Source organism: Macaca fascicularis, chromosome 12, assembly GCF_037993035.2.
Source record: "Macaca fascicularis isolate 582-1 chromosome 12, T2T-MFA8v1.1".
Lineage (NCBI taxonomy): Eukaryota > Metazoa > Chordata > Mammalia > Primates > Cercopithecidae > Macaca > Macaca fascicularis.
Window position 1 is genome coordinate 118,247,546 of NC_088386.1, and position 14,262 is coordinate 118,261,807.

General features: G+C 47.9%; 1 protein-coding gene across 1 annotated transcript; it reads right to left on the reverse strand.

Annotated features, from left to right (window-relative positions):
• Window positions 1-7,757: 7,757 nt before the first annotated feature.
• RNF228 (ring finger protein 228) lies at window positions 7,758-13,744 on the reverse strand. Its single transcript, XM_045367788.3, has one exon. The coding sequence runs from the start codon at window positions 13,632-13,634 to the stop codon at window positions 12,606-12,608; it is 1,029 nt and encodes a 342-aa protein (XP_045223723.1). The 5' UTR covers window positions 13,635-13,744; the 3' UTR covers window positions 7,758-12,605.
• Window positions 13,745-14,262: the final 518 nt, after the last annotated feature.

Below are 14,262 nucleotides of genomic sequence, written 5' to 3' on the forward strand. Positions count from 1 at the left end.
TCTCTCAGCAAAGCAGGGTTTGGCCTCTTGGCCTGACCTTGCTCCCTAGTCCCACCCTATACTAGTAGGTCCTAACCTTTCTGCGCTTTGAGCCTGGACCGTCGTCCCTTCAAGAGATTCTGCTGGATAAAGAAAAATTATAAAAGCTGCATCAAGCTTGGCGTCGGAGGGCTGGTCCCCACCCTAAAGGACTGGCCTGCCCACCCTCGCGTCCTCGGGCGCCCTTGGCTCGAGGGCCTTTCGGAGCCTCCCCGGGAAGCAGAAAGTCTCACCGTACACTGAACCCTTCCTTCGAGCGCGCTGCCGGGAGCTACTGAGCCCTAGCACGCAGCCTTGGGCACCCGGTGGCCTGCGAAGGAACCTGCCCCACTGCGCTGCTTGGGCCACACTAGCGGAGACGAGAGTGCGTGTGGCAGTGGCCCGCGAGCACCACCCGCCAGAGTTTAGCAGCGCCTGGAGCACCACCCTCTTCCTTGCTGTTTCCTTCGTGCTGGGCACACTCCGGTGTCCGCATTCTCACATTCAATCATTCATTCTCCCTCTGAAAGTTCTCAGGCTCCTTTGATCACGGGTCATCTCCTGGACCTGAGGCACCTGCGAACCTTGCTGGTCACCAGATTATTTGATTGTCCCCCTCTTCTCCCACTGAATCGTTGGCCCGGCTAGTCTTCTGGCTTCTGGAGTCGATCGCATTCTGGCACCCTTGGCCTTTCATTTATTCCACATATACTTATTGAGCTTCTACTATGTGCCTTTCCTAGTGCTGGCGCCACAGCAATGAAACGGACCAAAGTCTTTGCCCTGGCAGAGCTGATGGTCTAGAAAACAGCAATACACACACACACACGCACACACACACACACACACACACACACACACACACACACACACATATATATATATATATATATATGCACCCTGCCAGGAGATTGGTTGTAAGACTGAAGCTCAGCTCAGGAGAAGTTTGAAGGACCAAGGGTGGGGTAGTGAGTGAACGGGTATGAAAAGCTGGGATGCAGTTGATATTTTAGCAGGAGAGGTCTGGGAAGGCTGTAGCTCCCTGCAGAGAAGGGAGAGGAGGAAGGAGTGTTGGCTGAAGGAAAGGCAAGGATAAAGGAAAGTGATGAAACCATGTAGTCCACAACACTTTAGTGAATGCCTACTGTGCTGTGGTAGGCTGAGGTCCTGTAAAACTCCTGGCAGGGCCTGGGCTTCCAAACCTGCAGATATGCTTCCCTCCAAAAGAGGTAGTGCTTGCCTTCTCTGGGGGCCCAGCATCTCTCTAGATGTTTCCCATGTCTTCTTTGGAAAGATATTTCAAAATGGCTGTGGGAGGCTGGGTGACAGGAGGACTGAACCTTCTGATGGACCGACTGAGGCTCCCTTTAGCTCTGTCCCTCGAACCACCTCCAGGGTTAGGGTAGCTGTCACCGTTGACATGCCAGAGGTATGGGACTCCTCCCTTCCAGTGATCGTGGCTCAAAAATCCAAGATGGACCTGGGCCTCTTCATCTAACTCCTGTCTGCTGAAAATTGCATTTTTATTTGATAGAAAATGATAGCACACCTTCTTGGTGTCCACATCACCACTCTATAGAACCTGTCACTCCCATTTCCCATACAGAAGGAAACTCCCTCCAAGGCAGGGGAGATGTTGGCAAAGCTAGGAGTGCCCTGCTCCACATCGCGGGGGCAAGTCTGTATTTTCCTCCTGGGTGATTCAGAAGAGCTACTACCACTTTGGCAGTGGGAGGGGTATGGAAGACCCCTCTTTCCAGATAATCCAGAGGAGCCCAAGACCCTAAAGAGCCAGTCATCATTCCTTGGCTGGTATTTCTGTGAGATAAATGGAAAATAAACCAGCAGGAAGAATTCGGGAGGAAATACTTTCACAAAGTTTCATAAGTTATTACAAAGTCTTTGAACACATCTTTGAAAGCTTAAGAAGTTTGGGACCAAGGAATGCAACAGATGAAGTGGAGGCAACAGCTTGTGGCCCTGCGATAAAGGCTTGAAAAGAGACCACGAATTTTCTTTTCTTTTCTTTCTTTCTTTCTTTCTTTCTTTCTTTCTTTCTTTCTTTTTTCTTTCTTTCTTTCTTTCTTTCTTTCTTTCCTTCTCTTTCTTTCCTTCTTTCGTTCTTTCTGTCTTTCTTTCTCTTTCTCTTTCCTTCTTTCTTTTTTTTCTAGTTCTTCTTGTTGTTCTTCTTCTACTACTTCTCCTTGCTCTCTCTCTCTCTCTCCCTCTTTCCCTCTCTCTTTCTCTCTTCCCACTGCCTTTCTTTCTTGAGATGGAGCCTCAAGGCTGCTCTTGAACTCTTGGTCTCAAGCCATTCTCCCACCTTGGACTCCCAAAGCCACTGTGAACACTACAGATTTCTCAGAGCAGTATGCAGAAGTGCTACACAGTCAAAGAGAGCAGTTCTTATCACAAGAACCACTGATAAAATAAAACCTACCAATAAACAACTTAGAGCTGCTCATCAGGGAAGTAAACAGAAACATGTACCGGTGGAAGAGGTGAGAAGGTCCATTGATGAAAGGGAATCTTTGTGGCATCTCCAAACCTAATCTTCATATCTCCAAAGCAACCCATAGAGGTCCTCAGAAAGACCAGGCACCCCTGTCATAATGGGGACATGAGAATCATGCCTGTCACAGAAGATAATTTCTGGTCTCTCAGTACAAGGTCACATGATGGGGGCTTTGCTCCACTCTTCTGCTTGGTGAAGCAGTTTGACTTTCAGAAGAGCAAACTGTGTGGCTTTCACCGGAGGAGAATGACTCAGGAGGGCAGGAGCCAGACCACGGGACATTCAAAAGCAGGGTGGCAGGAAAAATCAGAGAAGCTTTCCAAGCTCAAAAAGCAGGAAAGTCCTAGGAATAGGTAATATTAGAGACAGAAAAAAGGAAAAACGCCTGGAAAAAGAGAGGATTGCTCCAAACTGAAAAGAACCATGGAGGAAGAGAGAGAAATGGAGGGAGGCATCAAATATCAGAATAGAATTACTAAGATATATCTGATAAAATGAATCCTAACTGATGTTCTGCATGGAATCCAGGTGATATATTACACTAGGCAACAATGAATGATCATTTCCAATTTGAAGGGCACATTTGCACTGGGAGAACTGATCTGCATTCCCAATTCACTCTTCCATAATACGGGAGATTCTTGTATATTTGGGGGCAGCAGAATATAGGTGGTTGAGATAGGGAAAAAGATATTAGAAAGGAAAATGCAATATTTATGATCCTATCATGGGCTAGACAAATTACATATACCCTTACTTAGTACTGACTTAAGAAAAATCCTATTTGGTTTGCCCCCAAGGTTTTAAAATAAATCGAGTTTGGACTTTGCCTGCTCAAACTTTGCAAAAGTGCAGCAAGATAGGAGAAACGGTGAAGGTAAATAAAACAAATACTTGGAATAAACCCTTTTAAAGTAGAAGTCGCTGAAGTGCCAGGATGGGGGGATCAGGGAAGAGGATGCCGCTATGCCCTGCCTAGCATTACAAACTGCTCAGCAATCTTTCACCTGTTTCAGTCTCTGTCCTGGGAATCAGACGACACTCTTCTTGAGATTTCTTGGACATGTTTGGTGTCTTGGGGCTGGCAACATGAGGGCTTGGAGGGCCTGCTGTTTCTTGGTCCTGCTGCCAGAGTTCCCCATCGAAATAATCTGAATAAGGTATCTCAAGAGAACTAAGGAAATTCACATGTGGTAACAACAGTACTTGATAATGGTGAATCATAACAGTATATGTTTATTGAGTGCTTAGTATATAATGGCATTGTTCTCAGTGTGTTACAAAGATTCAACCACTTACTGCTCAAATCAATTAGGTTATATCTAGTTAAAATGAAAAAAGGAGGTACACAGAGGTTAATTAACTTGCCTAAGTTCACACAGCTAAGCCGCCGCTGTGTTAGGGTTTAAATCAGAACAAGGTTATGTTTCCAGTCCTGATCCGTTAGAAGGTACTGGTTTTCAACTACTTTGATCAGCCCCGGAAAGCATGAGGTCTGGTGCGGTGGCGCGATCTCGGCTCATTGCAAGCTCCGCCTCCCGGGTTTACGCCATTCTCCTGCCTCAGCCTCCCGAGTAGCTGGGACTACAGGCGCCGCCACCTCGCCCGGCTAATTTTTTGTATTTTTTTTTTTTTTTTTTTTAGTAGAGACGGGGTTTCACCGTGTTAGCCAGGATGGTCTCGATCTCCTGACCTCGTGATCCGCCCACCTTGGCCTCCCAAAGTGCTGGGATAACAGGCGTGAGCCACCGCGCCCGGCCAATACTTCATCTTTCATTGTTTGCCTTGTTCTGTCAGTAAGTAAATGTCAACAAAAGTTACCTTTAATGCCTTCAGGAGACACCAAAGTAACTTATCTCGACTGAAAATAATTTAGAAATTTACTTCACCTCATTTCCCTTTTAAAATACGTCCAATAATCCCACTTTAAAGTGCTTGCTTATATGATTGATTGATTGAGACGGGGTCTTGCTTTGTCACCCAGGCTGGAGTGCAGTGGCCAGATCACAGCTCACTGCAGCCTCCAACTCCTGGGCTCAAGCGATCCTCCCGCCTCAGCCTTCCAGGTAGCTGGGACTACAGGCATGTGCCACCATGCCCGGCTAATTTTTGTATTTTTTGTTAGAGACAGGGATCTCGCTGTATTGACTAGGCTGGTCTAGAACTCCTGGCCTCAAACGACCGTCTGGCCTCGGCCTCTCAAAGTGTTGGGTTTACAGGTGTGAGCCACTGTGCCCTGCCTAAAGTGTTTCTTATTTTAAACAACTTTTTTTTTTTTTTTTCCTCCCGGGGAAAATTTATTAACCTAATTTCCATGCAGAAAACAACTTGAGACACTTCAGCCTCTTATTCGGTCGGGACAACGGCGGGCAAGTAAGAATTCCAACCTTCTCGCCTTCCTGTTACAGCCGATCTGCTCTGCATTTGGAATGAGGCGTCTTTGCCGGTGTTCTGAGTCCTTCCTACTCCGCGGCAAGCCCCGCAGTGATCCTCGCCTTCTTCCCGACCGCCAAGTCTGATTATGGAGACATCGTAGAAGGTCTGGGATAAGGACTGTGTCGTTGCGGAGGCCAGGTCTTGGGCTCCTGGGCCTGAGAACGCAGGTTCGGCCCCTGGGGAGAAATTTACAAACGCACCTCAAGACTCCTAAGGTGTTTCCAAGTCCCCCCTCCAACTTTCGTGTCCAGGTCATACTGTCCCGCCCTCGGGTAATGAGACGGTTTGTCAAGATGCTCTTTGCATCTTTGGAAGCCGAGGGGAAATTGGGGACTTTCGGCGGGGAGCAGGTTTTCGGGAGCCCTTCGGGGCTGAGACTCTCGAACCCCTGCTGCCAAAAGCGAAGGAGAAACCTGGGACTAAACGAAGGCGACTCCCCGCAGGGCGCAGGCACCGTACCCGGCGTCTGTTTTTTTCTTAATTTACTTTTTTGGGCACCTCTGCTATTTTTACAAATAAATGCGAATGCGTAGCTTTCGGGCGGGCTCTGGGATCGGCCCATGGGCATCTAGGAATATTAAAAACGTCATCTGGTTGTAAATAACCTACTCCCCAGTCCCTGAAATCCGGGACGTTACAGGTAAGGCTGAATACCAGGTTCACCCAAAGGCAAACCAAATTCAGCAGGGATGCCGAGTGATGGGGTTGGCAAGATAGTGTGGCCGCTGGTTCCCTCCACGCGTGACAAATGGGCTCATGGCAGCGTCCTTGTGCCTTCGATTTGTCCCCGAGCCCTCCTCTGCCTTTTCGATCTCAAACTCACCTGTAATGGAGCTGGGATCTGGGGCGAACGGGACAGCCTAAAGCGTCGTTGGCCCGACCGAGAGGGGCTCAGCGCCTGGCACCTTGGGGGGCCTTGGGTCCTTTCCAGCCGGAGAGGCTGCAGGGGGCCAGGACGACCCCGCTAGCCCCAGGGTGCGGGATTCTGCCCCTCCCACCCCCGGTGTCCCAGTGGCAGTGGCTGCTGCGGGCCGCGGTTGCAGAGTAAGCAGGGGCTCCAGTCTTCGGCCCGCGGGCCCTGCCCTTCCCATGAGAGTCCTTGGGCTCAGCTGGAAGCCACCGCTGGCGTGCGCACCCACAAGGAGAGAAAAGGAGGTAACCCCCGCCTCCCACTGACTGCCGGAAGCTCGGCCTCTGTGCACACTCAGTATACCTGCACCTAAGAGAGTGGAATTAATTTACACACTGAATGGCTACTATTAAAAATGGTCCTTTTAACAACTCTCCTGGCGAGTATTTTAAAAAACGACTCTGCGCTATATCAGCTCGCCCGTCGGCACCTGTCAGCGACCAGCAGACAAGCTGAGATTCCCCTTTCAGCTGTCACTGGCGATGACACCCACATCTATCACTGGCGATGTTTTGTTCATTTAACCTCGAGACTTCCCTGATTATCCACATAATCCGTCCTCAAATCCCCTCGTTGTCACTGCATTTTGATGACTCAGGGGACTTGGAAAGCACCTATTTTGTGGGGGATGGGGAAGCCCACAGAAAAGCCCGCTGATGGGGGAAGGAGCAACCGCCACCCCGCCCACGTGAGAAGAGATCCCAGCAGCCAAATGCGGATGCGAATATTTACTCAACCTTCCTTTGAACGCAAAGGTAACAGGAGCGTGTGTGTGTGAGAGGGAGAGAGAGAGAGAGAAAGAAAGAGAGAGAGAGAGAGAGAGAGAGAGAGAGAGAGAGAGAGAGAGAGAAGCAACGATTAAATAACCCTCCTTTGGTGATTCAAGACCACTTCCAAAATCCAAAATCCAACCATTACCTCCGGATCTCCCAATCGGTTTCTAAGACAGGGCATGTGGTGGTGTTTAGTTCATTAAAGTGAGATTAGGAAGACTTGCCTTTCAGTAACTACGGTAAATATAATGGCTCTCAAATTTGGCTGCACATAGTCTCACTTGGGGTGACTTTAAAAGAATACCGATGCATCTGCTTCTCCGCCGCCGCCCCGACCTATTAAATATGTGTCTCTGGGGGCAGGAACGGTGCTTCCGCAATTTTTTTTTAAAGCTCTCCAGGTAATTCTAATGTGCTAATAGGGTTGAGAACCTCCATAAAGCTCACATGGTGGATAAATTTGCTATGTGTGAATTTAATAGGAAATGAGCTTCTAGGGACAAATCATTTGCCTTGCAAAGCTTGGCCCTCCATTTTTTCCAAGCCAAGACTAATTCTCACTGAAAGTTAATTCTTCCCCAAACTTTGCATCAGATAGAATTTGCTCTCTACCTCTCAAATTTGACTACAAAATATTTTTAAAGTCACACAGTAGTGACACAAATGTGTTATTTATATATGATGGAGAATACTGGTTTATGTGCTATGAGATAGCTGAGTGGACCATAGATTACCACAGTTCTTGAAATCGTAGTTGTTGAAATAAAATTGTTCTATTCTTGTAGTAATTAAACGCGCTCTCTTCTGTTTATTGTGTGGTATGTTCTGTAAGAGTAAAAGCTAAAAGAACTTTTTGCATATTTTCTCCACTCTTTTCCTACTTCAATATTCCCCACTCAACCCCATGGAGGTATGGTATTTCTAAACCAAAGATAATCCAATTTTACATGCAAAGACAACTTAAAAAAAAAAAAAAAAAGGAAGTGTTCACATTCTTCCTCAGCTCCTAGGAATATTCTTGGAAATTAGGCATTGAACATTCTTACTTCTCCAAGTATATTTTATAATCAGAAATTATTGTGAATTCATCACAGAAACAAACTTGTTTTTCTTTGGCATATTTTAGTCTGCATAAGAGTATAGAAGACTTAGAATCAAAACTGATTGAAGGAAACAATGCTGATATACATTACAAAGCTTATCTTATATGGAAAATCAAAAGAGATCTCTAGCAGAGGATAAATTCAATTTCTTACACTTTCTTCATTCATATAACTTCAAACTAAGATCTGGCTGCAGTCACTTCTAACACTCATTTCAGAAATAGATGCTACAGTAAATATTAGCTACTCAAACAAACTTGCACTATAACAAATACAATAAAAAACATATGATTTCAAAGGAAGAAGTGTAATGCACATTTAGCAAGCATGCAGTTCATTGTCCATAATGTGAATTTCATCATCTTTGTATAATAGCAGAAACGTGAAATACAAATATTAGCTAACAGGAATTAAATGATTAAAGAGGGTAAGAGTTGAATCACAGAATAACTGGGGAATTAGTTAGTTATTAAGATCATAGTAACTAGGAAATTGCTTAGTTATTAAGACCATAAAATTAGCAATTCTATGAAGAACGATTTATTAAAATGGCAAAGATTGAATACTTAATAAAACAGGGAGTAACAAATAGTAAGAAATTTAATAGATCTTGTTCTCATGTTGGAAATTCCACTGCAATGTGCTTTTTTCCCAGTTATGCAGGTGCTGCTAGCCTTGGAGGCAACAATGTAGACATGTTCACAAAGATACCTTAAAATGTCACACAATGCAGAACTGATTAAAAAATGGAGGCCAAATGTCCTTTAGTTTCTCTAGCAGTTCCTATCACTGAATATAAAACGTAAGAGTTCCACTATTATAGTGTTAATTTTTCTCAAAACTCAAAGTGCTTGACATAAATATTTTTTTCGCCTTTCAAAAATTCTTATGAAGTAAGGAAGGAAACTGTTTACCTAAGCCTCCCAGGATCTCAGGAGTTATGTAAGTCTGGGAATGTAAGTCTGGGAAACCAGGTCACCTAAGATTCATTCCAGAGTGTCCCTTCAGCAGACTCAACAGAACATTTATCAGTCACTCACTACGTGCCCAGAACTGGTTAAGGCTTTGTGCATCAAATGGATGACCAGATAGACAAAGTTCCTGTTCATGTCTTTACATTCTGGTTGCAGGAGAGTGATGAAAAATGCAACTGATAAGTAAGACTACTGCAAACAGTATAACACGTATTATACAAAGTAAATCTCATTAAGAAAGTAAAACTGGGATAGATATCCACTGGGAATAGAGTTGCCAAGGCAGACCTCTCTGGGGAGGTAATATTAGACACTTGGAGACCTAAATAAAAGCAAGGTCCATATAGGGCTTTAGTTTCCAAATAATTTTCATGAATTTATCCTCTTATGTGTACAAATCTTCACACCAACTCCATGAGGTAGGGGGCGCTGATACTCCCCACCTCTAATTTTATAGATGGGGAACCTGAGACTCAAAAGAGGTTAAATGATTTTTAATGGCCTTTCTGACTAAAGAAAGAACCAATGTTCAGGCTTACACCTCCTGGCTGCAGATGCTGACCCCAAATCCAATGTGCTTTTTAGATGTGTATGTTGTTCACTAAATCATATTGTATTCAGAGGCTGAATGTTTAATTCACCACCTGCATCATGAGTTTCTTTCACCTGAAATGTAGATCCTATGAAAGCATGATGATAAGTCTAACCTGTAGCCCCAGAACCTAGGCATAATGCAGCCCATGGGAACCAGGAATTTCCAATCAGGTACAAAGACCAGACCAGGTCTGGCTTTTTGTAGTGACTCTACCGGTAGTTCTCACTCATAAGGTGAAGAGGTGTCCAGGATTAAATCAAGCTTTTCCGAGATGAAGAGATTTGCCACTGGAAGGGAGAAAAATACTCCATTTTCACCAGGAGCCCTCCTGACAACTCACTTGTTACTTCAACAATTACTCCTTAAACTCCTGCTTTGTCTAAGGTGCTGGTGTGCAGGTCTTTCCGTGTGAATATAAATGATTAAATCCAATCTGCTGAATCGAGAGAGGGGAGAGAGACCTGAATGCCAGATAACCACTAAAAACCAGACAGATATTTTCCATGACCATATCCTGCCACTCAGTTCCTGATAACACAATCAGAAATTAGCAATAAAGCATTGGTAAGCCACAGAAAATATCTCTCCATGTTTAGATACTGAGCTGCTAAGTGTGTCTCTTTGACTTAAAAGTATTCTAACTCAAATTTTAATTACATAAAATTTATGCATGTAATTCATAAGAGAAGCAAAATGTGGCTTTTGTTGCCATTGAGGTGATTCAAGAATGTATTTCTCAGTTATGAGGAATCTGGTTAGGTTACATTATTGGCATACTTCTCTGGAACACAAATAAACTCTAAGAGGAAACTTGGTGCCCATAGTAACTTTAGACAGACTTCCAGGTTGCCAGTTTAGCACACATAAAAAACTCATGTGTGTGTACACATGTACACATTGTTACAGTCACAAAGCCAAGTTGTTACCAGTATTCATATATTTTATACACAATATATCTTTAAACAGATACCTAATACATACATATATACATGTGTAGCTGCACTTCTGCAACTCAGTAGTTTTTAGTGCAAACAGAATCTTAGCAATGGATGTAAATAAAGAATGAATAAAAGGTAAAAATGAGTATAGAAGTAAAACACAAGACATGGGGGTATAAATAAAACTAAGCTCTGAAAAGTGATTTTTAGTAATAGAAACCTAAAAACATTTCATACAAAGCAAGAACAAAGTCTAACAACAGAGTTTAGTTTAGTAGAAGTTGTGGTAGTAAATATGTAAGTTACTTCTCTCTTCAGAATACAACAGATCTCACTGGGCCTTCTAGGGTCATTATTCCTAGAAATAATCCCACAAAATGCCCATCTCAGCAAAGCACATTTCAATGTGTGAGTTATTTCTCTCTCAGCCCCATTTAAAAATGTGAAATTTGGATTTAGATGGGGACGTGTATTTAAGGAAGAGAAGTGCCACACAAATAACGGAGCAAGTTTACCATGAAATCAATGTCATAAAAATAGATATTTCTATAAAGACCTCTTGTTTTTATTATTAAGACAATGCAGACATAAAACACTTCATACTGTAGTTTCTACATTGCAGTCAAACCACTTATCAATGGCCAATAAATTACTTCACTCTTATGATAGATACAAATGCTCGATTCAAGTTCAATTAATAGAATAGTGTCAGGAGATCATGCAGACAGCTTGCATAAATACTCGAGGAATAATAGCATACCTTCAGCAGCTTCTGTGATTTTTAAGCATGAAAACTTTGTCTTATTCCAAATTTCAAAAGATGGAATAAGGAATGTTTTCATATAAAGTACATTTGGAACAGTTTCCCTTCTTAAGAAAAAGGCATCTAACCCACTTGCAACATACACTGGTAATTCATCTTTGTAGTTACAAAATCAGATAGATATATATTCTTTTTCATCTCATGTGACTGTATGTGAACATTTCAGTGATTCCAACAATATCAAACAGCTAAATTCAAAATCATATAATACTTTCTAATAAATGTATACGATATATAATCTTTGTAGTCAAAGGCAGAAAGACCTTCAGTTAGTTGATTTCATCTTTGGGCACTAGTTTATATTTTATCAGATAATTAAAAGTCATTAGTTATTTCACAGTATAAAATATTGAATCAATTACCAACAGGCCTTTATTTTCTGCTCCTAATTTCGAAATGTATTTGGACGCGAGGCATGGGACTAATGTCACCGCTTATCAAACAATTTTCTGGAAATCTTAATGCACAAAAATTTCCGGATTTATATATTCAAAAATAAATTATATCTTAAATGAAATTAAGAAAAAAAGGCGAGGGAAAGGAGAAAATATAGTTTATATTCGCTGTGAATAGCTTTCAATATCTTCCAGGTGGGGGCAACAGTAAGTCACTTTTGAGATAAGGGAGAACAGGCTCTTTAAGCTCCCTGAGTCCAGTTACAGAAGATGAAATGACTTCCTGGCAGTAACACCGTGAATAAAACAACCACAAGCTTCCAGGAGATGAGACTTCTGGGATCTGCTCCAGACAACACCCGGCCATGAGCAACAGGGCCCCCCGCCCTGGGCGCACCGCCACCTCCGCCGCTCGGAGTCTGCCCCGAGCGCGCACGCGCGCCGTGCACCTGCCCCATCGCGCCCAGCTGCTGCCCGCGGGTTCTTCCAGCAGCTCCCGGCACGCCAGCGCTGTGCGGGCCGGGAGTGTCCGTCACTCTCAGCGCTCAGGATCCTCTCCCTTTCCAGGACCGCTACGAAGCAGGAAACCCTTTTCCTGTCACGTTTATATCCCGTTCATTCTTCCTCCGGCCAATTTAAGTCCATTCACAGCCGCCACAGATGCACGTGTGCGCGCGCGCAGCTGCACCTTTAAAGAAACTCTCAAGTCCTGGCAGCCAGAAAACCAGCTTTCGGGCGGGGCGGCGGGGCTCCCCCTCCCCTTGCCTCCTCTCTGAAGATCCTTGTGCTCTAGGGAGGGATGGCCGCACACTCTGACGAGGACGAAGGTAGTGCATAACGCGGAGGTCAGTTTTGCACAGTCCGGGCAAAAGAGACCTCCCACCAGCATCCTCGCCTGTTCAGTTTCCCTCTCTGGCCCAGCGCGAAGGGCGAGGGGCGACAGAAGCCCGAGGGACAGAAAACCGAGGCCCCTCAGTGGCCGAGTTGGGAGAGGGTGTGAGTCCGGGAGAGCCCGAGGGCCGCAGGGAGAGGGCGCAGAAGGTCGAGCGCACAGAGCCAGAGGCCCCCTCTTCTCCCGCCGCGCGGAGCTGGAGGTACAGACGCCAGGTCCGCGGCGCGGCCCGGCTATGTGTCGCTCCTCCGCGCGCCGCCCGCCGCCGCCCGTGCCCTCGGGCCGCCGCCGCTGCTGCCCCCCGTCGAGCCCGCGGCCGCACCCTCGGGCCGATACTTGAGCCAGCAGATGACCCAGGTGACAACGACTGAGAAGAGTGCCAGGATGCTGGCCACCGACAGGCAGATGGGCCCCACGGGCGAGGGTGAGGGCGACCCAGCGGCAGGTGCCTCGCCAGGGGGCGCCCCTCCTCCGGGGGGTCCCCCGCCGCCGTAGTGGTTGACGAAGATGAGGCCGGTGAAGAGCAGCACCACCATGGAGAGGAAGGAGAAGACCACGCACACGCAGCCGGCGGTGAGCGCCGCGCGCTTGCAGTTCTGGCAGCTGTCGTAGGAGCCCGGGGCGCGGAGGCCGGGGCGGGCGCGAGGCCCGGGGGCCGCGTCCTCGGCAGGCGGCGGCGGCTGCGGCGGGGCCGGGGAGGGCGGCGGTGGCGGTGCCGGGGTAGGCGGAGGGGCAGCAGCGGGCGCGGGCTGGCGCGCGGGCAGCGGCGGGAGGCGGTCCTGGGGCAGCGGGTCGTGCGCGGCGCGCAAAGCCAGCGGGAAGGCCTCGGCGAGCTTGGTGTTGTTGGGCAGGCCGTGCACGCGGCTGTCGGGCAGCGGCGTGCGGTGGCGGCACACCGGGCACGCGATGGCGCCGGGCGGGCAGAGCCAGGGCGGCGGGCGCGGCGGGCGCTCAGGCGCGGCGGCAGCGGCAGCGGCGGCGGCGGCGCGGAGCTGCAGCTGGCTCAGGCACTCCTGGCAGAAGGTGTGCAAGCACGCCAGCAGCTTGGGCGCGCGCCGGTCCGCATCGAAGTAGTTGTAGCAGATTTTGCACTCGTAGTCCTCGAGCGGAGCGAGGCCGGAGACCGTCTCTGCTGCGTCCCGGGCTCCTGCGTCTCCGCAGTCCGGGGCTCCCTCCGCGGCGACCCCAGCTCCCTGCCGGCTCCCGGGGCTGCTGCTCGGGCTCTGCTGGCTGCCGCCGCTGTCGCTCGCCGGCGCTGCCATGGCATGATCCGCCCCTCATCGGGGGCAAGGTGAGGTGCCTTCCTCCCCCTGCACCGCCGCCTGGGCTCCGGGCGGGGAGGAGTCGCTTCTGCCTCCCCCCTCTGACTGCTGTCGCCTGGCGGGGGAGGCACCGCTGGCTGGGCCAGGCGGGGGCGCAGCAGCGACCGCCTCCCCCTCTCGCCTCCCCGCCCCCCGCCCCCTGCGCGTGCACCGCGGTCCCGCCGCGTCCCTGGGTTCCTCTGCAGTCCCCCTCGGCCCCCTCAGTGCAGCTTTCCTAGCAGATTAGGATATCGGTTTTTGTTGGACTTGAAATTGGGAGTTGAGGGCGGCCTGGAGGCGCGCGGGAAGGAGATTTGGGGTGCGGCTGCTCTATAAAGATGTTGCCTTTCACCCCAGCAGCCCCCCGCCCCCTACGCGGGGTCGTGGCAGAAAACCGAGTCCTGAGTTTTCCTTCTTTTTCTTCCTCGACACCACTTCCCCACCAGTGTGGTTCTGTTTATCCTCCTCGCCCTGGGGCTGGGTCCCTGGCGAAGCCTCCTTTTCACCCACCCACCCCCAAGCCAGAGCTCACCAGTGATGTAATGCGGGACCCGCGCGGGGAGGGGAAGCGGCAGCCTGAACGGCCTGG